The sequence below is a fragment of the Pinus tabuliformis genome, chromosome 3_2 (genome assembly GCF_031772625.1).
Source record: "Pinus tabuliformis cultivar Carrire ecotype Pingquan chromosome 3_2, CPIR1, whole genome shotgun sequence".
Taxonomy (NCBI): Eukaryota; Viridiplantae; Streptophyta; class Pinopsida; order Pinales; family Pinaceae; genus Pinus; species Pinus tabuliformis.
In genome coordinates, this window is record NC_142302.1 from 700163811 (window position 1) to 700187693 (window position 23883).

Consider the following 23883-nt stretch of genomic DNA (forward strand, 5'->3'; position numbering starts at 1 on the left):
GATTATTTTGGTGACATAGTGTGTCACTTTTAACCCTGATGTTTTTCCTAGCTAACAAAATATTTGTGATAGAGTATTGGTGGCAATGAGACTCTCTATTAATTGACCCACATGTTGGATCTATCTATGATTGCATGATGACATTGAATGTAAAGGTTGTATGTTGAGGTATTGAATGATGCAGATATTGATGTGTCAGAACTTTGTATGACAAAGATGGCTTATGCCACAGTGACTGAGTATTGTATGATTGAGGCGTTATGAGTAATATGCATGTGTATCTATTGCAAAGAGAGAAGACTTATTTTTTTTATTTGTTGGATCATAAACATGATATGGCAAAGACTTATATGGCTATAAAATGTTATGAATTTATGTTGTTGTTTGTCAAATTGAAGACTTCATGATGATGCTCATGTGATGTGTCTAGTTGGAGGAATTTGATGCTTGTTTTATCAGAGGATTTTATGTTAGCATTATGTAAAGAAAAAGTTCATAATGTTGTTGCATATTGTTTTGAGATTGATAATAGTATCATGATGGTTGCAATAAGTTCATTTTAGAGTTATGAGGGATCTTGTTGTTTTGGCATTGTTGAGATTTGAATTGTTCGATGAGTATGATGATGATAGATGAGTATTTCCTTGGTTAGTGTTATTGAGGAAGGGATTTTGGATTGGTATTTTATAGTGATTTGGCTTGATATTTGACAATATTTTTGAGAAAAAGAATTTGGCTTGGTATTTGACTTGGTATTTGGATAGTATTTATGAGAAAGAGTTTGGCTTCGTATTTGACATAATTGATGAACTTGGGTTTGATGATATATTGAGTATATTGGCTTATCAATTATTTTTGTTAGACATATTATTGGTATCTTGTTATTCATTTATTCAGTGATTGTGCATAATGGTTGATGTGGGTCCAATTTGAAAATTGGATGAAATGTCACCTACGGGTTTTGATGTGTTTTTGAGTCAAGTGGATCTAGTGTGAAAGATTTTGAAATGTGGTCCACAAAGGTATTGGGGGTTGGAGCCTTTAGTGATGGAGTAGGAGCTTCCTTCCAGTGGTGGCCGGTAAATTTGATCAGGGAGTAGTAACTTCCTTCTAGTTGGAGATAAATAAACTAAAGGAGGGGTAGCCTCTAATAGGTAGGAGCCTGTGCACTGGTAAGAGTCCGTGCCAGTGCAAGATGTAATGCAATATTTTCTTTATAATAAGAAAGAGGACAAAGACTCACAACAATAATGTTTTTCTCCCAATTGGGTTTCCACCTAAAAATATGGTGTCCCTATGTGTTGATGTGTTGATGACGTGTTGTACTATTATGATTTACATGTTCTTATGGTTAATGCTACTCATGGTTTACAAAATATGCTTAGATCTATAACATACTCTGTTGTTAATGAAATTATGGATTAGATAAGTTTGAAAATGAAAGCATAAACTAAGAAAAATTTGATTGAGCATGAAATATCGATTCAATCCCCCCTTCAATATTTCTAACAAAATGATGAATCATGGACCAGTGCTGACCATTAGGATTGATTGTGGTTGGATCATGGGGGATTCACTCAATGAACCTTTGACATATCATGTGCGTCCATGTCATATTAAACAATACCCTTAGTTTGACTACATATTGGAAAATACCTCTAAAAATCACATTGTTAAACCCCTTACCAATACGAACCCAATACACCATCCCAATTCAAAAAACCCCTACTTTCACTAGATATTGTAGGTATCCATTTTTTGATTAGCATTTTTTATACCCCTTTATATTTTTTCATTACTTTGAGCTTCATTTTTTATACCTACTAATATAAATACCCTTTACCCTGTATATATCCCCCAATATATTATTTCATTTTTTCCTCAATAAATATCCCCCAATATGAATGCATGTGATATCGTATTGCTCCCGAGTGAAGTCCTTGTGGGTTGGATTGATGGATGGTCAAGGAATAGTTCAAAAATGTGTTTATGGAATTCATATGTTTTTTTTATCAGTTGTGCAGTTGTACATAGAGTTCTTCATGTTAACTGTAGATTCCCTCTCCTCCCATAGTTGTGTTTAAAGGGGGGTTGGGGGGTTTAGATGATGACAAATACTATTTCCATTACTTTGTTGTCGTTGACTATTGTCATTTCTTGTCTTTGATTAATGTGATGGTGATAATGTTCAGACAACTTCATGAGTGTTGTTGAACTATGTTTGAGTTGAGTTTGTCATATTTACAGGCCTCATTGTTAGCTTGTTTGTTGGTTGATGATGTTGCTTCTATTTGAAGCATTTTTCCTAGTTTTTTACCAACACCTATTTTCTTTGAATCATTTTTGGGGAAGTTGATAGGGTTTGTTGCCCTTGTGCCTCTCCAACATTTCTACTTCAGATATCAACCAACCTCATTGAGGTTTAATGGTTCTCATCTTCACAATTTGGGTACTTAAGATTTCATACTTCTTGATTAGATTGGGTCCTTATTATTGTCATTTAGTGGATCATTGTGCAATCTATAGTTTTCACTCCATGTTTATCTGAGCATAGTCATCTTTCTTTCTTTTGGAGATTAGTTTATTTCCTATGAGCTTTTCTCCTTTTCTTCACTTATGAGAGTTTGTATTTGGGAAATTTTTTAGAGCTCGTTTCCTAGACCTAATTTTTCTTTATATTTACCACCTCTATTTCGTTTGGGGGGGGTGTTACAATTGGTCTTTTCCAACACTTCCTTTCTCATTAAACTAGTTATAGTAAGTTGTAAGCTCACATAAGGATTTGTATCTGCCCAATTGTCATATTTATCTTTAAATAACAAAGCCTCCTCCATTGTTATACAATAGAAGTCTTTTATATACTTTTGAATTGTAAACAATACCAGACTTTCACATTATAAATAACTAAATCCATTAAAAAATATTATTCTCATTTAATATTTTTTTTTTTTAAATACATTAAACTACCTAACAAAATTAAACTAATTAAAAGACATTATTCCCCTCAAAATTAAAGCAATCACAACACGTTAATCCTAGTAAAAATTAAATCAATTATAATCAATCCTTCCTACTAAAATTATAATGAATTATGAGAAATCCCTCTCACTCAAATCGAAAACAATTATAATCAAATCCTCATAAAACTTAGTGGAACTCACATTTACGCTTTTAAAAAGGGAAAACATTATACCAAATTTTATGACATCTTTCAACAACATTCTCTTCTATATATGGTGCCTCCTGTGATAGACCCTTGTCAACTTTCTCTTTTTATGTGTGATGCCTCAAGCTCCCACTCACAAGATAATATCTTTTCCGTAATATAATATATATTCCTTTTGAAGCAGTCTTTTGATGTACCGAGTACACTACTCATAGTCAAGGCCGTGTCTTGCAGCTTTTCCCATTGTTTATTTTGAAAGTAATAGTACTGGACCTCATTTGCAACGACACATAATGTTCTTACTGATGACACTTTGTTTGATTTCTTATAGAAAAATGCAAGGTGGCACAAAAAGATGGAAAGCCCCACCTATCAAGCATACGAAGGGTCATGTTCACACCCTCTGAAATCTTCAGAGTCTCACCCTATGTTGGAGGCTAATCAATGGGATCACGCTGAAACATATCGTAAATGACGAATCAATCAATCAATCATTGAAAAATATACCAGATAACTCCTACGATGGAGGGGATTATTTGCGTACCCTCCGCGTGGGTGGGCACATTGGGCAGGTCCTTTGGTAAGTCTGGGAGACAGAGTCACGTTTTCATAATTGAAGTGGGCATTTATAAATGTTCCGAAAGTGGTAGAACTCTTAATTTTCGACGGAATAGCTTGACACGTTTTGTACGATCTGGTTTTTCCGGTGAACGCCAATTTTGGTTTCTGAAGGACAGCATTTACAATATTGTCTGTCGTTGACCAGGGCAGCTGGCTCGGAACTCGGGTTTCCGATGCGCAGGAAGCGCATTGAAATGAGAATATAAATCTACTTCTACCTGTGGAGCTATCACAAAATACTAAAACTGGTGGACATACCTCTTGTCTGTTCTCGAAATCGGCCAAAATGGGAAAGAAGAGGGTGGAGCTGAAACGCATTCAAAACCCTAGCAGTCGACATGCTACTTTCTCTAAACGCAAGAATGGATTGCTAAAAAAGGCGTTCGAGCTTTCTGTTCTCTGTGATGCTGAAGTCGCTCTCATCATTTTCTCTGAAACTAGCAAGATTTACGAATTTGCGAGCAATAACGAGTAAGTTGCCTCTTCCACACCCCTTGAAATCTAATCAGGTTTCAATGTATTTATTTGTCAGTTTTTCCACTATGTGAAATAAATGTTTTTCTAGACGTGTTCTGAACCGAAACTTAGAAAGGAATTAAAAAAATTGATTTGTATTTTGTTCAACAATGAAGCTACTGAAAAATGGTTTTTATATTTGCTAAGATCTATTGGTAGAAAAACCAATATGGTATTGTGAGGCTTTTCTAGCGACTTGAAGGATAAAGTAAAATTTATTGCCCGAGGCAGCCTACCGACAGATAAAATACATTATGAAATGTACAACGACCTCTTGGAGATGCAGACTTGCTTCTTCCTGTGGTTTTTTGGGAGAAGGAATGATCGTCCCTGGTGCTTTTTAAGTAATCGGATTGCCCTCTTTTTCATCACAAAATCAAAATAGTTAAGATATTACATGATAAACCTTTTTCTCCATATTGTTAAATCGTCCGTTTAAAATGAGTCGACGAAGGGGAATAGGGCTGATCTGGTTCGGACGGATTGGGTTATTGAGTTGGTGTTGGTTAGCTTGGGTTAAGTGTTCCCTTTTCTGAAGATCTTTCTACCTTGCTTTTGCATGGATTGGGGAGCTGTAATCTTACAGCCCCTCATAATGTAATGTGTGGATTTTGAAGGTTTTCAGAATGTTCATTGTTTTTGTTGGGATTAGGGAGCTGTAATCTTACACCCCTCAAAACATAATGTATGGATTTTTGAAGGTTTTCTGAATGTTAAAAATACAGTGTGTAATGTATTTTAGTGGAATGGGAAATGCAATATAACAGTGTAGTTAGTAGCAGTTAACGAAAGTGCTCCCTTTTTTTTTGGAGATTTTTCTACCATGCTTTTGCTTGGAATGGGGAGTAGCAATCTCACAACCGCTCAAACGTAATGTATGGATTTTGAAGGTTTCCTGAAGGTTAAAAATGAACATTATATGTGTGATGGATTTGGTAGAATTGGAACTGCAACATAACAGTGTAATTTAGGGATTTTAAAAGTATTTTTAAAATTTTAAAATATAATCTATGTAACATATTAATTAGAAAGTTGTAGGGTTTTTAAAATGTTAATAGGTATTAATAAAATATAAAGTAGGTAACATAGGTTGATTTAACTGAATTAAAATAATTAAAAATAAAAATTATTGATTTATATTAAATAATAAATTTGAAACTGAAAATCTTAATTATTATAAGAATATTGCTTTACAATTTGAAAATTTAATGTCAGTGAAATTTATTAAATTGAATGGAACATGCAATACTACTGTTTTTAAAAATGTAATTTAGAAATTTTCGAAGTAGTTTTGAATTTTAAAAGTATAATTTAGGTTACACATTATTATAATTTCTTAAATATTAATATAGATTAATGAAAATAATAAATACATAAAAAATGTAATATATGAATTTTTGGTTGCTCAATTTGAATTGAATTTTTGGTTGTTTAATTTGAATTAATATAACTAGAAATAAAAGGTTTTAGTTGTAAACACTGGTTTGAAGTTTAAATTTTTAATTAATATAAAAACAAATTATTTTATGATCTGAAAATTTAATAGTATTTGAAAATATTGAAATAAGTTAATAAAATAAATTGCTATGGAGTGAATTAGGTAAAAAAAAGTTATCATGAAAATGGTTGAGTTACCAGATTAGTTTGATTTAAATTAGTTTTTTTTTCAATTTTTTTTAAAGAAAATTAAGAATCAAAATACAGCCCATTAAAGTTTTGAATTCCAATGGGGATCCATCTTATTAAATATTACAAAATATTAATATTAAATCATTTGGCAGAATAATTTGACAGTTTTTTTTAGATATTTGTTATAAATATATTTTTTTTAAATTAAAAAATAAAAATTTTATTCAAATAATTTTTATTTTTTATTTTTTATTTTTAAATATGAAAATTTTAATTTAAATAATTTATAAGGTTTATATAATTAATTAATTAATATTTTTTTAGATTAAATTTGAATAAATAAATTATCTTTCCAAAATCGATTTAGAATATAAAAATATTTATTTTTTTCTAAATTTTAGTTCTAATTATTTAGTTTTATTATTCGGTAGTTTTGTTTGTTTATTATTAATATATTATCCATTTTCACATTTTTTTACAATTTTTAAAAATTATTTGTTTATCTATCATATATAAATAATTTCTCTTTCACTTTTTTTAAATTATTGTGATATAAGTGTATAAATATTCTTATTTTCAGATTAATATAGTTGGATTTTTTTATATATAATTTTAGTTATTTGTTTATAAATAAATATATAAATAAATTCTTCTCTACTCTTTTTAAATTATTAGGATATACAAAAGTATAAATATTTTTATTTTTACATATATATAGATTTTTGTATATCATCTTAGTGATAAAGGTTTCTAACTATAAACACTTTATAAAACAAAAAAATCTAATTTTACTAAAGAAATTTAATTATTATTAATATTTTTTAATATAAATTTATAAAAAAAATTATTTTAACTGTTTTTAATTATTCATAATTTTTAATATATATATATATATATATATATATATATATATAATATAATATAAATATAAATATAAATATAAATATAAAATAAATAAATTATGTGAAATAAAATTAAAATAATTCAAAACTGAATAAAATTTTATTTAAATTCTATTTTTATTATTCTTTAAATATTAAGAAATATAATTTCATATCTAATTAATTTATAATAACTATATATATCTTTTTATTTTAATTATGAGTATTAGTTTTTTAAATATTAAAAAATATAATTTCATATCTAATTAATTTATAATAATTATATAAATATTTTTTATTTTAATTATGAGTATTAGTTTTTTAAATATTAAAAAATCTAATTTTATATGTAATTAATTTATAATAATTATATTTTTAATTATTTGATAGTTAAATTAATATTTAAAAATATTATATTAAAAATAATAAATATCAAAAAATTTAATTATACGTACTAACAAAATTATTTTCTTTATTAATTATAATATTATAAGTTTAAAATTGTACTATTTTAAAATATATTTACAATTTTTAAAATATTCGGAAAAATAAAATCATATATTTAATTTATTTAATTATTTATTTATTATATCATGGGTAACCTTTACATCTTTAACAATGGTAAAACGAATGCCACATTTCATTCAAACCTTTTCTATTTTATAAATATAAAATGGTATATATATATTTTTTCTCCCCGACTAATCTGGCATCTTCTCCATTCTTCGTTCTTTAACAATATTTCTAACTAATCTGGCAGCTTCTCCATTCTTCCTTCTTTAACAATATTCTCACAAAATTCGAAGTGATGTACCACTCCTTATCTCCTTCTTTCTTTTAAAGCCAGGAGCCTACTGCCCATCCCATGTGCACCATCTTTCTTAATATGTAATCCATGCTGATATCTGGTTATATCAATCCACCTTTAAACATATGAAATAAATGTTGTCTTTTAGTTAAGAGTTCTTATGCTTGGTGAATTAAATGGTGCCTTTTAGTTATGAATTCCTATGCTTGGTGAATTTTAAGTTTGATATTTTTATTGTCCTTTCATTAATATGATATCTTTTCCTTTCTGCATTCTTTAACAATGTTTGTCACCATTCAAAGTTAATCTGGTATCTCCTCCTTTCTTCCTTCTTTAACAATGTTTCACATATCATTCAAAGTTATTTACAACATGCTTTTCTTCTCTCCAACTTGGTCGTATGCAATGTTCACTATCTCTCTTATATTTCTCACGGCTTCAGCCAACCACTACTCATGCATCTTTCCACAAACCCAAGGTTTTCAGACTTGTATGTTGTCTATGACGCTCTAGGTTGTTCTTTGGTGAAGCTCATGTTCACAGGTCTCCTAGGTCACGTATTAATCAAAGTTTTCTGTTACTCCACTAGTTTACTACTAGCCTACTTTGCATGTGCTCTTTTCATGAGTATTTTTCAAGACCACTAATCTATACAATCCGAATTCAAGGATTACTAATCTCCACAAACCGACTATTTTTACCAAAACAACACTGGAAAGCTAAAAAAACAACCCGATTCAAGAACTATTAATCTGTACAAACTCACAAATTTGTCACCAAATCTACAATAGCCATCTCAAATACAATTGTTTTGGAATGACTTAAAAAAAATTACGGTGTTCTATTTCTTGTCTCTAGGTTTCTACGCCTGAACCTACTGCTTCTACATCGTTCGGTATTTGACTTATATTTATCACAACCTCGACCAACCGCTATTCACAGCTGTGTCTATCAGCCTAAAATTTTCAAAGTTCTATGTTATTCATGACGCTCTTGGTTGCTCTTTGGTGATTATGATGTTTAGAGGTCTTCCAGATCACGCACTAACGAGATTCTTCATTTGCCTTACTACCTTACTTTGCCTTTGGTATCTAACAGTACTTCAAGAACCACTAATGGACATAAAACTAATTCAAGAATCACTAGTCTGCACAAACTCATAAAATTATCACCAAATCTACTCTGGCAAGGTAAAACACAATTGTTTTGGGCTGTCTTTTGGGACTCTACCCTCCACCTCTTCCTTTTACATAGATTTGAGTTTGTGACTCTACGCTCCAACCTATCTTTGCTGCACCTAATGCTGTCACCGTAGGTCTGTTGACTAAGCTAAAATTACTGAAAATGACGCAAATCTCTTCCCATAGGTGTGTCCACATTCTTGCTAAAACAGTGAAATAAATCACACAATAAAACTATCAACGACCAACGATAAACTGTTAATTGTTACTGGGAAGAAAAGTACAAATGAATCCGACACTAAAAACACACACATAACTACTCGAAGTTTGTACACTACTATAATCCCTTGATTTTACTCCCTAGTTTCTAACAATTTTTTTAAATACAATTTTGATTTCTCGATTATCCCTGAAATGAAAAGTGTTGTAGTGACTGCTACACCTAGCAATCGATTGTGTAGACTAATTGCATTCTGGGAATACCAGGCTAACCACCCACACAAGATAATAATAAAGGTTTCAAAGTTTTCTAAAGTTTATTGATTTTGGTATAATGACAAACCATCAAAACACCAGGTAAGATAATAATAAAGGTTTCAAAGTTTTCTAAAGTTTATTGATTTTGGTATAATGACAAACCATCAAAACACCAGGTAATAGTAATAGTAAAAGTTTGGAAGTTTATTAAAGTAGTGATTTTAGTATAATGAAAAATCAAAGCCTGTTCGCACTTCTAAAAATCTATCACTTAAACTAACTGTCACTCTAAAAACATGAAACTAACCACGTACTCAAAATAATAACAAAAATTTAAAAGAAAAAAACTCAGCAAAAAGTTTGAATGCCCAAATAAATATCACCTTTCATCCACGAGGTGGAACATAATGCTAGTCAAATTTATTAAAGACGCCACCTTTCATCCACTACGTTTTGCCCAAATAAATATCACCTTTCATCCATGAGGTGGAACATAATGCTAGTCATATTTATTAAAGACGCCACCTTCCATCCACTACATTTTGTCCATGATATGGAATGTAATGCTACACAAATTTGTTAAATTGGGTATGGAATTATGAGCAAAGTTCTGATGCGAATGCTTCTTCAAGCAATGATAATGCAACAACAAAGATTGTATACAATAACGGTTACTCCTGCATAAAATCCAAGGAATAGAGTGAAGCTGATGATTTGCTTAAGAGTTTTTCATAGAATTCTTTAAAGAATCAAAAAGAATTTCACAGTACGATTCCTTTTGGATTCGTGCTGTTGTTTTTCAGTTTGCCTCTCCAATATGACTATACCTCTTCCCTTTAAAATTTATCACATATGATCTGTTGAACATAAGGTTTGCGGGCTTACGAAAATTGATCATACCAGGTTGAATATGGTTGTACCTCTTCCCACTTGATCATACACGGTCTGTTAGAATATGGTTGTGGCTCTTCCCCTTTAAAATTGATCACATATGTTTTGTTGATAATGAAGTTCGTAAAATTCTTCATATGTAGCTCGTTGGAGATTAGGTATGTTGGCGTTTGTCAAATCAGTGAAAGGGTAGATGAATCAAGGTCATCAGAATAGGGAAAATAAACATTGGTTAAATGGTATTGTGTATATCTATTTTAGTTTTCGAGGACAAATATTATTGAGCAATGTTTCATTCTTTCTGCCTAATTTTTTAATAAAAATATTATATTTATAGATAATTTAAGTAATAAATATTCGTAAGTTTAAGTTTTTGAAATCCTATATGTATGTTAGATTTTGAGAATAAGTATAATTAAATAATGTTTAGTTTTTTTACTTAAATTTTTTAATAAATTTATTATATTTATAAATAATTTTTAAAAAATTGTTATATTTATAATTTTAAATTTTGGGAAGAAACACAATTAAATGACATTTTGATTATAATGTTATTTTCCGGATGGGGTGGATAAACCAGAACAAGGGAGGGGAGGAGGTAAATTGCCACCGGCCCACCTCATCAATAAGTAGGAAAACATGGCAACATGACCCCTCTAGATGACATCAGCAGATAAAATGTTACACGACCAAGCTATGTACTTTGTCCACATTACGATGCAAACTATGGAGGAAGTAATTTGGGTAGAGGATCATGAGAATCGTGTGGTAAACTGAGGAAATTCAATGCTAGAGACATGTTGGGATCCTAGGGAAGTATATGACAGGAGTTGAAATACACTGTTGGACTTGAGGAAGAAAATAGTGCAACTAAGAAGCTCTCTAGTGGTGGAGAGATCTGGAAGTAACCGTGTGAAGGAGTGGGCAATAATGGTCCACCAAGGTGACAAAGAGGCGCAATTGGCATGATGTTAAGAGCCACACAGGGAAATCTTAATTGTTGAAGGAAGGCATGCTTCTTGGCTAATTCAAGGAGAGGGATAGGGGATAAAGGAAGGGGAACATAGGGGGGCGAGTCGCATTTAGTGAACAACAAAGGCCAGGAGGACACTACTGTACTTTTTATGTCATTTGTAGGAGAGGAAGGCTGCCACTGAGGATAGACATTGTTAATGCTCGGCAGAGCGTGACTCCAACATTAGGTACAAAAGTAGCACCCCGAAACATTAATAGAATGGGAGTATAGACCAAACAAACCACCTCTGGATTCACTGAGGTTTGGTAACTGGATGGAGATTTCCTTGTAGGACGCAACGCTTGAATAAAGCCATTAGTGTTTTGGTTGGAAAAAAGAAGTGATTACCATATAGGACCCTTGGTGGAGCATATTTATAGTTGTTTCCCAAAATCATGACTGGTAGGAGAAAAAAGCTACGAAGGCTTCAAGCAAGTGAGGAAAATCTTCTAAGAGGAAAGAAACGAGATTGATAGCAGAGAAGCAAGAGAACAAAGTCATACCTCCTATAATTATTGTCAGACTCGGGTGGTCCAATGGGCTCCTAAGCAACACAAATCTAGACACAATCTCAAGTAGTGAAGGTTTCAGTGGAATTAGTGGAATGGAGAAATTTTTTATTGTTGTAGATTATATTATCCCATCAGCTAAATTGGAATTGGGAAGGTGGTCTACGCAAGCATATTTCTTACTTGCAGGGTTATTAGCAAAACCAAGGGCAAGAATGTCGAGAGAAAGGGGGTGTCCTAGAAGAGGAGCGACTGAAACAACTACCAAAAGGAGGAGACGGAATACGAGCATTCAAGATAGTGCTACAAAAGTTGATTGTTGATATCATGACCAAATTCCTATGCAAGTACAAGAGGAGATGAATCGGCTAGAACAAGAAGAAGAAACTTAGCGGATGACATTATCTAATGGGACTGTGAAAGTAGAATGGAAACCCTAGACCCCTGACTCGGGACAAACTCAAATTAGAACTAGTCAATATATGCAAGCGGTGAATATCTACTAGATGGTTAAGTTCCTCTTGGGTCGAGTAATCATGGATGGATAGGAGGTGTGACGAGACATGCTCTAGGTATTATAACACATTCATGTTCACTTGAGGAAAAATGATCACATATTCGTGGAGATGGAACGAAGGCTAGTCTGCATCGAATAACACTTTGGAATTCTTCCATCCACTCTGAGACCTCATGGGGATTAGGGAAGCCCCATACCAGTATCCAACTTTGACTCAAAGACAATCCATTAATTCTAGAGTGATTGTCTTCTTCACTTATCTTTTGCTTTCATCAAGTGTTTCTAATCGGATGGGTAGTACTCATAGGTTAAGTTTGTTTTGTTTTAGCAATTCTGTATTATTTTTGTCTCCATTGACTTGTCGTCATGTCAACATTTGGGTATGGTATGGTCTCATTTAGATGTTCAACTTCTAAACTCTCTTCATTTTGAGATTAAATAACCTCTTCATTAGAAACAATTTATTGAATGTTGTGTATTGTTCATGTAAATCATGAATCTTTTTCCATAAATATTACTGGTATTTTCTCGTGAAAAATGAAAGTATACTGTGTCTTTTAAATATTTTCAAATAGTTGCAATTGCTTTTTGATCTAACTTCCCCCAATCTCCATTAGTCATTAATGAAGGCTTCATAAATTTTCATTAACCAACAAATGTAGATCTTTGAGTGTGAGTGTATCTTCCATCTTCGACCTTCATATGGTAAAATGTATCCCAATAAGATTTTCAATGCTTATCATTGGCTCCATTGAGCCACCTATAAATAAAACCTTCACACACCAAATCTCCAACAAAAAGTTACCTCTGATACTAGTTGTTATATTTTAAACAACAATCAATAAATCAACAACAATAGATCTGAGATAATAACAACTTCTATAGATCACATCAATACAATATTGATCATAAATAAAATAACACATATAATCAAGAATAAAGCAAGAAAATTTTACGTGAAATCCCATAAATATATTGGGGAAAAACCACAGAAAATGATCTTCATCTCATTTATTACTAATAAAAATTGCATATTCTTCATCTTGAAATATTAACTCCCAGTTATTTCACAGACAATGAATGAATTGAACCTTATTTATGGAATATTTTTCTGCGACATTTGAGGAGAATCCTCCATTACATTTGAGGAGACATCTCCATTACATCTGAGGAGAAATATCTGTTCCATAATAATAAAAAATTATTTCATATATTTGGACTCACACATAATAATTTTATTACAACCACCTTCCTTAGGGATCATCATAAATTATAATGAGTAGTTCACATACATGGATTGTGAGGGAAATAATATAAAAAATGAATAAAAATTCAACTACATATAACAAATTCCTCACAGAGAGTGCCCTAGAGTGGGCCCTCCCTCTTTCCATAACATCATGAAAAGTAAAATGAAGAGGGGCTTAGCTGGGTGGGGTGCCAGGTTCCTTGCATGCACCCCAATCAAATGGAATACTATGCCTACCACCTTGCACAAATGGAAATGCTTTTGAATGGAGGTGAGAAGACTTAAGGATACATGCTCCCTTGGTGGTTTGGTATAACAACATTTCACCTTGCCCATGTTATGATGTTTATGGTCATGTCTCCTTATTTTTATGCACATTTCCCATAGTGAATGCAAGCAATGGAGTCACAATTTATCTTGTTACTAGGAAACATGCAACTTTGACATTCCTTTCTAGGATGGAAATCACACACTACTAAGTTTGGGTGGTGTATGTGTTGGTTAACAACAACCCCACTCCTCAACCTTGAAAATTATTCACATCACAACACATCTCGACCCTCCATCTTGTGCATGCTAGGATTCACTAGGGTTTCTTTCCTATTAAATGGTGGCCTACCTTCAACATCCATCAACACAATTGGCATTGGTTATGCAGTAGAGTTATCAACCTTAATGGTAAACTCTTCCTCCTTCAATTTCTACTCTTGCATCCCTCATTTTGCTGTGAATTATTGAACTGTGGAGTTATTGGAATTTGGTATGGTTTCTCCCTTATGGGTTTTGTATTCCACCTCTATATATGGTTCCTAGTGTTTCTTGCCTAATTTCCTTTAATTGCTGGTCTTCACTCTCCTCTAGTTCTAATGCCTTTTGGTCATGGTCACTGAATTTTTTTCCTTCACTTAATCTATTTCATTTTCATATTATTTCGGTTCCGTTTCTCTAGATAATCTTGTGTCTTCATCCCTCTGCAACTCTATATCTCTTCCTCTACACCACTTCACCCCTGCCATCTGCTGAATCTCTCTACTCCTTGTATCAACTACTACGTGGTTGCTTTGTTTTGTTTTAGGAAGACAGGGAGGTAGACATGTTGGTGCCTTTGTCTCTAGTCACAAGAGAGTTATGTTGCTTCAACTTCTCAATTTCGTGCACAAGACCAAGCCCATGAAAACATGGCTTGATATCATGAAATCATCCCTGAGTTAGTTTGAAAATAAATCAAACATGTGGAGGAAGAGGTTTGTAGGGAAAGGCACTGAACTCTAGACTATCATGTTGATGCAACCACACAAGACTAGACACCAAATTTTGACATCTCAACCAGATCATGTTTCTCTAAGTATGCTTAGAGAAATTTTGAGGTATAAAATGGGCATCCTATGGAATATAATAAAATAATAGTGAAAGTAATAAAATAAGATTAGCTGACATCATTAAATTTTAGTTGGAAAAAAGAAAAAAAACTACTTTTTCAACTTGTATCTTCAACTTATCTCCCTACGGTTTTACACCAATTTTGAGCAGGAGCATTGGTTGGATGCGAGATTTAATTCCTCGTCTAAGGAGAACCCATGCTCTTTACTTTCAATGGACCCTGCTACACGAAAAATGAGAAATACATGAAAAAACAATACAAGTTAAAAAACTAGTTTTTATTTTCATTTTTTAATCTTTTTACCTTTTTACTCCAAAAATGGCGAATCATCCCCCATTTTTGACATCGTCATCTTGAATCTTATTGTTTCTTATAAAGTTAATTTTGGTTGTAAATTTTTGTATTTAGGCCCATTTTAGACCTCAAAAATTCTCTAATGATGCGAACTATGAATGTTTATTTCCACACCAAAGTACTGCTAGGTCACATTCTTATAGATAGTGCCAATAACAAACGTGAAAAATCAAATCGAGTTCACCAAGAAGGAGGATAAAATTGAAAGCATCAATGATAAACTTAACACTCTCATCAAAGGCTCAATGAACCTCTCGTCCATGGATGAGAAAATTATTCAACCAACTCTGTAGCCTAAAGACTCAATGAAGTAGTCTCCATGTTTTATCAGTTTTTTTATTTATTTATTTATATTATTTTAGCTTTTATAGTTTTTTAAATGTTATTTGTCTATGTATGTCATAGGTTCAAAATATTCAACCTATTTCTATGTATTCTTGTAAATCTGATAGATTTGATTAAACAAGGTCTGCACGACCTAAAATTTTTGAAATTATGTTTCTATTATGGTTCCCCATCATGTAGACAACAAACAATTAATTTTGGGACTATTTAACTCTCTTGAGCAGTAATACAAAATGCCTGACTTCACACATATATAGTTTGAAAGCAGGTAAAATCCCACTTGGTAGAAAAATTCCACAATTCATTACGATTTTGTAGGAAAATTCCACAATTCATTAAGCTTAAGCACAAAAGTTACATCATTTAATAATCAGTTAGGAGATACAAAGTTGTTGTCTCAAGCAACTGCCATTCCCTCTTCTTCTTTCTTCCAACCTCCAACTTTTATCTCTAAATGGCCGGAGTTGTTTTGTTTATTGTTAAATTTACTTTTTCTTGTTTGTGAAACATGGATAAACATAAGTGAATAGATTTATTTTTAAGGTCACTGTTATGCATAGTTGGTTCTATAGTGCCATGCTAGTCTCTACTATGTTTCAGAAAAGCCATAAATATGCTTTGGATAAATTGTTGTAAATAAGTATTTACTTTATTAATAATAAAAAAATTAAATGAAATCTAAGTACTTGGAGGAGACATTGGAGAATGAGAATGATTGCAAATCTGGAAAAATAATCTCATTGGTAAATGAGATTGGATAAATTCTTCATGATATTGATAATATGATAATTCTAGATAAGACTAAGGGATGGGAGAGAAAAATCCCTTAGAAGTGCTTAGCGGAAGAAAGATGCTAAGTTGGTTGCACTTAAATCACAGCAGGAGAAAAAGGAGGGATTTTAAGGCAAAAGCCTAGGAAAGTGAGCAAATAAAGCCCACAAAAGTGGGATGCTGCTGAAAAAGGAAACTGTATCATGAAGAAGGGTATAAACTACCCATGGAGGGAATAAATGGGGTTGTTGATTCTTTGCAAAAATAATCTTGGCTCGGGGGGAACTAGAGGGTAGTTCAAGGTTGGGTGGTCAGTGTCTTGCTCCAGTGCAGATTTTGCAATGAATACAACTTCAATTTACTGGTTAGATCTATAAATGTTAATGGATTTTGTGTTATTTTATAGAAATCTATGAAGCACATAATAGTTGGTGGATCTGCAAATGTGTACCATAGAATATTCAGAATTAATTGACGACTATCTAAATTGTTAGCTGAAAGCTACAAGTATAAATGTTATTGTGAGTGGAGAATAACTCATTTTTATTATGATTAAAAAAAAGAAAAAATAACATGATTGCAGATGTGATAGCATCGATCTAATCACTTATGTAAGTCACTTGAGTATGGACTGATAGATAAACAGAACCTTTTTCTGTTAAATTAGGCATGGAAATTTATATGAGTAGCACAACAATTAGGGGTTATAGAAAGTCTGTAGGATACAAAACTTTCAACTGTAATCTAATGCCATGGATAAATTCTGATTTATATAGTAGAATATGTGAGTGTACGTGAAGTACTGAAGGTGGAAAATCCACCTGGGCGTCTACGCTAAATGTCGATTAAGGTTTACAAAGACATAATTGACCTGACATCTTTAATGCAATATATAAATAAGTCTAGCACTACTGAGAGATTTCGAGGTGGAATTTGTAGGGAGAAACTAGGAATAAACAAAGCATTGTAGTTCTAGAATTAAAAAGAACAAAAGTGCATTTAGCAAATTCATACGTATGCTATCACTACACTGAGATCAATAAATGTATGTTTTACAAATTCCTTAAGAAAGAGACAAAACTAGAACTGGAGCTTGCATTGCATACATGGAACTCTTAAATAAAAACATTTAGTAGTTGATCCATAAGTACAAAGAATGTTTTTGATTTGGTAGCAATAATGGTGCTATTATATCATAAGAATTGTAACAGTAAGAGAGCTCATTAAACATGAGAAAACATATATAAATCTTAAGCTTGGCATGAATTCTTTGAGACAACACATATTAAATAATAGAAATTGAAACTAAACATATAATGAGCAACAAAAAATTGAATTAGCATTCATAATTTGAACTGCGTGTTTCGTGTTTTATTACCATAAAAACCAGGTGCCATGGATATAAACAATCTCAGACAGTCATGTCAAAATGTAAATACCCTTGAACTGATAGAGTTTATACATAGTGTTTATATACATTTACACCTCTTTCATTGAATCAAAAGAGCAGGAAACAACCCAGCGACGCGTAGCCATAATAATTATACTGTACGTAATGGTCCACTGGAATTGTCATAGTTGTACCCATCCAATAGTGAATTTGTACAACCCCAACATCTTCAGGAAAAAAAGTAAGCTAGTAATTGGCGAGATCATGTAATCATGCTCAGTGTAACCAGAGAAGAAATCTAAGAAGAAAACAAAATGACACCCCATGCATGATAAAAGCACTGAACCTAGAACCGGGAATTCATCTGAGAGAAATATTATATAAGTGTTTCTCTTAGCAGAGAAGCTAGAAGCTAAAATGAGCTCGAACCAGAGAATCCACTTGTGCAACCTAGTAAAAATAGACATGAATGAATGAGGGCTATGAGTAGGGAAAAATCCAGCTAGCATTTAACTAGAATGAAAGAAAATTTAGGACATGACAATAGAACCCTTACAACAAAAGTTACCTTAATTGCAGGAAGTTTGGAAAAAAAAGAACCACAAAACAACCTATGGATTCATTGTATGAAATAAAGGGGGAAGACACTCTAAGCATGCTATGGAAAACAAGCAAAGAAGGGAGGTTAACCCTGTTTGCACATGCTACAGGATGGTTACTGATGAGCCTCTAAATTAGACATAAATTAAGGCCCATTTGACCATCCTTCAACACATTAAACCTCTCTTTTTGCATTATATAATGTATTTTGAACTTTAATATGTTCATTAGGAAGGTTTATGGATAATTTCATATTTGTGCCTAATATTATTTATTTTTGTGGAATATTGTGAGAATATTGGGCAAATTATAAAGATTTGGAGGAGGATATAATTAATGGATTTTCTCCCTACTATAGGAGGATCAATATTAAATAATAAATCAAGAAGATATTTTGAAATAATTGCACAAATTATGGAGCTACTACAATGATTGAGAAAATCTAGGAATGTGTTCCCTATCACTTAATGCAAATTCCTAATATTGGGAACCAGATTGACTAATTAAGGAATTTTGGTGGGGAAATCTTCCTCCTTTCATGGGGAATGCTTCCTAATCATTTTACATAAGTACTAAGTCAAATATTCCTTTAGGGGCTGATGTTTATTAGTTTTCTTATGGAGAGAACTCATATTTTTATAGTTCCACTGTCATTTCTTGCAATGATGTAATTGTATTGATGGAAATAATGAAGATTGGTACCATGTTCAGCTTCTTAATCTTGGTGTCCTCCATAGGACTCTAGGTTTCCTTGTGATCTTCCATCCCACGAGCATTAGATCCCTTTTGTGTCATTTACTTTTCTTCTTCTCACTTCTTATTCACATGCATCTCTTGTTCTTGTTTTTTTTTAAAATCTATTTTTGCATTAAGTATTGATGACTTCTTGTTGTAGGATTGGGTTAAATAGTTGAAGTAAGTTATTTTTCAGGATCACAAGCATCATTTCATCCATATAATAACTTTGGAAGGCCATAGTAATCGTCGAGTTACTTGGATTAGTTTTCTTTTTCCCAAATCTAGATTTATGGAATTCCTTTGTGGCAAATAACAATAACTTTCTGCTCTATTTTAGAGCATGCTAATAAGCTTCAATTGAGTTGATTCCACTTGAATTAGATAAAAGTAAATTCTAGTTAATAACAAAAATTACTCCATTTCATTTGCACTTGATTAGGTTAGGCATTTAATAGATTTACTAGCTTACTAGTTCTCGAATTTCTAGATTTTGGACTAGTAATTTTCTGCTATTTTTTAACATGGGTTAACAAATGTATTTTTGAGCGATTATACTTGGAATGGAGGCCTAATACATCCTCGTAAATAAAAAAATTTGTCCCATCCAATTTGGATTTGATTTTTTTGGTCATTCTGTGAATTATAGTTTCCTGTAGTAAATCTGCAATTTCATGTAGTAACTACATGATCTCTTGTAGCAGCCTTCTAACATGTATATACTTTCCCAGATTCGCACAAGAAGCTTGGTTATTGTCCCTTAGCATTGAATAAAGACCCATCAGCTCTAAATAAATGATTAGGGAAGACTAAATACCCCTTAGGACTTGACCCTTTACCCATGCAAAACATTTCAACAATTTGGGCTAATAGACGTATTTATGAATTGGATAATACAATAAAGGTTGTCACACCCAATGAAATCTGTTAATGGACCTAAACTATTTGAAATGTAATGATTGACATTTAATTTATGAGATTTACTTTATGAAATTACAATAAATTTCTTTCCTTGTATTTTTTTTCTTGCAACCGTTTAAGGTTTCCATTTCAAACATTTCATTTTGTGCAATTAGTTTAGGATCTGAATTTATTACATTCACTCCATTACATCATGACATCAAAGGAACGACACATTGTATGTTGCACATATAGTGTCGATACCTCTTAAGTTTGTATGAACCCCAGGTTTATAATTAAAGTTGGTAGGCTTGGGAGTTGCAACATTCTTATTGCAATATTGAGGATCATGAGTTACCTTCTTAGTTTGGATTCCCAAAGTGAGTTGTGCTAGAGAGTGGTGAGCTGCTATTTGAAGCACGACTTAATTATGCAAACAAAAGAAACAATTAATGAGTGAAATAATAATAACTTATAAGGGGAAAACTTTATGAACAGAGAGACACCTGAGATGTGTGAATGGGGCAAGTTAGCCGAGGAGAAACACAGACAAATTCACCAAAACGACTTTAATATTCATGGAGCATAGTTCGCCCATAAATACATAAGTGAGGGAGCAGGGGTTGGGCTAGTAGAATGAATTCACCAGTGTTCTCATTATTCCCAGGCTCATTAATGGTGAAAGCACATTATCTATGGAGGGAATTAGGAATGGAACCCCTCAATAAATATTAATATCAAGTCATTACAAACTTGGCAGTGAATCAAATAGAAAATCTCTTCTTTTTCCCATCATTGAAAGTTAAGAACGATATACTCGGTAAAGTAGAGAAAAGCAGTTGGAAACCAGGTGGGTAACCCGGTAGCCAAGAACCTGCGTCGAAGACCCTAGTGGTTCTTGTGTTCCCTGCAGGAGAAGCCTACACATTAACACTTAACTAAACTAAACCTGTGAAAGGAAACAAAATAAAACAATGGCTACAAATGGAATTGAATCCGAGAACAAATTACCCCATCTTGGGAACATCGTGACGAAGATCGTCTCTAGAACTTTGTTCGTCTCTTGGAGATGAAGGAAAAACCCCGCCGATTATTTGAGAGGAACATGCAACAGACAAGTGACAAGTTTTAAAGATGATAAGGGGTTCACAAAAACAAATAGAAAACCACTCAACACTGAAATCATCATGATGAATACATATACCTGGAGAAGTGTCATGGCCATAGAATAACATGGCATCTATGTTAACGTCAAGGGCCGCGTGCTGAGGAGGAGCCAAAGGAGATGCATCGTTGCCACCAAGAGTAAGAGCCAACAACAAAAATGAGTGAAATGATCAAGCGAATAGGGTTACCAACAATTTAGGGTTAGAAGAGTTGACCTGAGTCGTTAATGTCCAACCTCTCATCTCCACCATCCACGGATCATCATCAATCCAAACGCTACCACTATGGTCACATGATATACATGTGACAGTGGTCAACGTGGAGATGTATAGGAGGGTAGCTATAATCCCAAGGAAAAATGGTGCAGAGCGTACGGGGTCACATTAATGTTTGGCGCTATGGTGTGGTACCATGGATACAATACATTCCATTTCTTAGTTAGAACCTAGGGAGAAGAGTTAGGTTAGTAACATAAAGTATAGGGTGTGTAATGCACTCTATAATAACTATGCCCAAGGGAAGTAATGTTTTCCCTAGTTTGTATGTTTATTAGAAGGAAGGATGGGATATTTCCCTCAACCATAGACTAATAGCATGGTTAATCACCTAAACGAATAAGGAAATAAATTGCCAAAATGTTAGTAACCCATAGGTTCAGAATTACAACTCTTAAACTAAAGTGACACATTTTAATTAACAAGAGACAACACTTAGAATACTTTGAGAATTTGTGGTAAAGCATTATAGTGTTAAATTTCCCTATATCGATTAAATACATAATTCAAGAAAGATACAAAATTCAGGAAAAAAAGAAGTACTTTGGAAAAAAAATGGTTGAAAGGACTTAGGTATGTTACACTGTCGTGGCACACTCAGAAGAATATCATAAATAATTCCTCAGCAATCTCTTTAAATCTTTGGAAAGTATATGATCCTGGGTCAAGTGTGAATGGATTCTTAAAATGTAACTTTAACTGAAGTATTACTATTAAAGAATCAATTCTGAATAAATCTAATGCACATTTTACAAAGTGAGGGACATCTTAGGTTGGTTGCCAGATATAGATAATTCGAAGATCACACTGGTTGAAATATATCGATATGAAAGGTGCACATGAATGTTGTTTGTTTCTCAATTTATCAAGTCCTCGGATAGGTGACGAAAGTTATGAATCATCATAAGGTTCGTGTGACCTGAAGTTGGTTTTCATACCCCTGGCGGCCTATCAATGAAGCAAACACTCTCCAGTGATCACCGAGGTGATTGTTGTAACTTATGAAACAATTTTACATGTTCGGTTACCGTTAATGCTAGCGTATGAGGACATTGTAGGACACATCTTGAATTATTGTGAAGAAATTCATTATTTAATAAGTGAATTCTTGTGGATATATTCATGAGGTAATAAGTGAATCGTATTATGAGTGAGAGTGAGAATAATATATGGGATAATTTTTTTTAAAATACTTTTAAATTGGATGAGATTTACCTATTTTTAATAACAATATTATTTATAAATATTTATTTTACATTACATCCAACATTGAGACGAACCCTACTCTAAACTCAAGTTTAATTAAATAAAAAATAAAATAAATTACACTTCCAGAATATCACTCTTATTACCGAATGGAAACCCAACCGGACTAATCCATAATGCACATGTCGTGAGAGCATGATGACTTTTTGGTTAGGCCAGTAAATCAAAATTAAAACGAAACCTGTAGTTTATTAGGAAGTTAATCCAGAAGAGTCTAAGTAATTTATTTTATTTTATTTTTTACATATAAATTGAAAATTAATTTTAATTTTGATTATTATAATACGTTATAGTTTAAAATATATTTTGTAATAGATTTAGTGCCTAAAATACTTCAAAACACTTTAATGTTGCAAAACCCAAATCCTTGCTTCTTTCAATGACTCGGTACTGTTTAAAATAATCAATTACCATTCCTGGTTTATATTTATTGTAGTAAATTCTAAGCGTCTCCATATAAATTATAAATTCTATATAAAAAAATTACAGTTATTATTGTAAATTCTAAGCATTTCTATATCAATTATAAATTTTTTATAATCTTTATGTAGTATTTTTATATAAGGGTAAATTTAAGACATCTCACACTTATATCTTTGAAGTGGCTTTTATGATTTTCTTGATTTGAAGAACTTGAGATGTATTATGCAGTACTCTTTACTTGTTTCTTTTCGTTGTCTGCCGGGTTGTTATTACTGTTCTTCTTTGCTCACAAAGTGTACAGTGTCTCTACACCAAATATTTAATTTGACAGGGTTATCCTAAGAACAATGAGAAAGGTAAAGCGTATCCTAAAACTTACATATCAAGTGTGCTGTTCTATCAAGCCTACCAAACACACTAAACATAGAGTTGCTTGAGTCATGAAAATTATATTATGTATCAAAATCCTTCCATTGGAATGGATGTCTACTCTAATTTCTGGTGAGGGTGATAGATCTCATGAAATTTAATATCACGAATGTTAATGCATCCATTTTATCCCTTGCAATGTACTAAATGGATGGAAACTATTATGTTGTAGAACTTTTATTAATCTGTTCATCGATAAAAGCTGGTTGAATGTAACCCGCAAATTTCTTTGTGCGGTCTATTTATTCTCTTTTATGAGTTAGTGTTCGATGATATTAATGAAAGCTGATTGAATGCAATTTGCAAATTTCTTTGTGGGCCCTATTTATTCTCTTTTATGAACTCGCGTTATTGATTAATGTAATGGTGGCTGACTTTTTCTTTCTA

General features: G+C 32.4%; 1 protein-coding gene across 1 annotated transcript in view; it reads left to right on the plus strand.

The window, feature by feature from the left end:
- The first annotated feature begins 3764 nt into the window (after positions 1-3764).
- Positions 3765-23883, plus strand: part of LOC149182549 (protein VERNALIZATION 1-like) — a 93082-nt gene continuing 72963 nt past the window's right edge. The window contains exon 1 of the mRNA XM_089418602.1: positions 3765-4258. Coding sequence (XP_089274728.1) covers positions 4074-4258 — 185 coding nt within the window. The 5' untranslated portion in view covers positions 3765-4073. The remainder of the gene's footprint in view (positions 4259-23883) is intronic.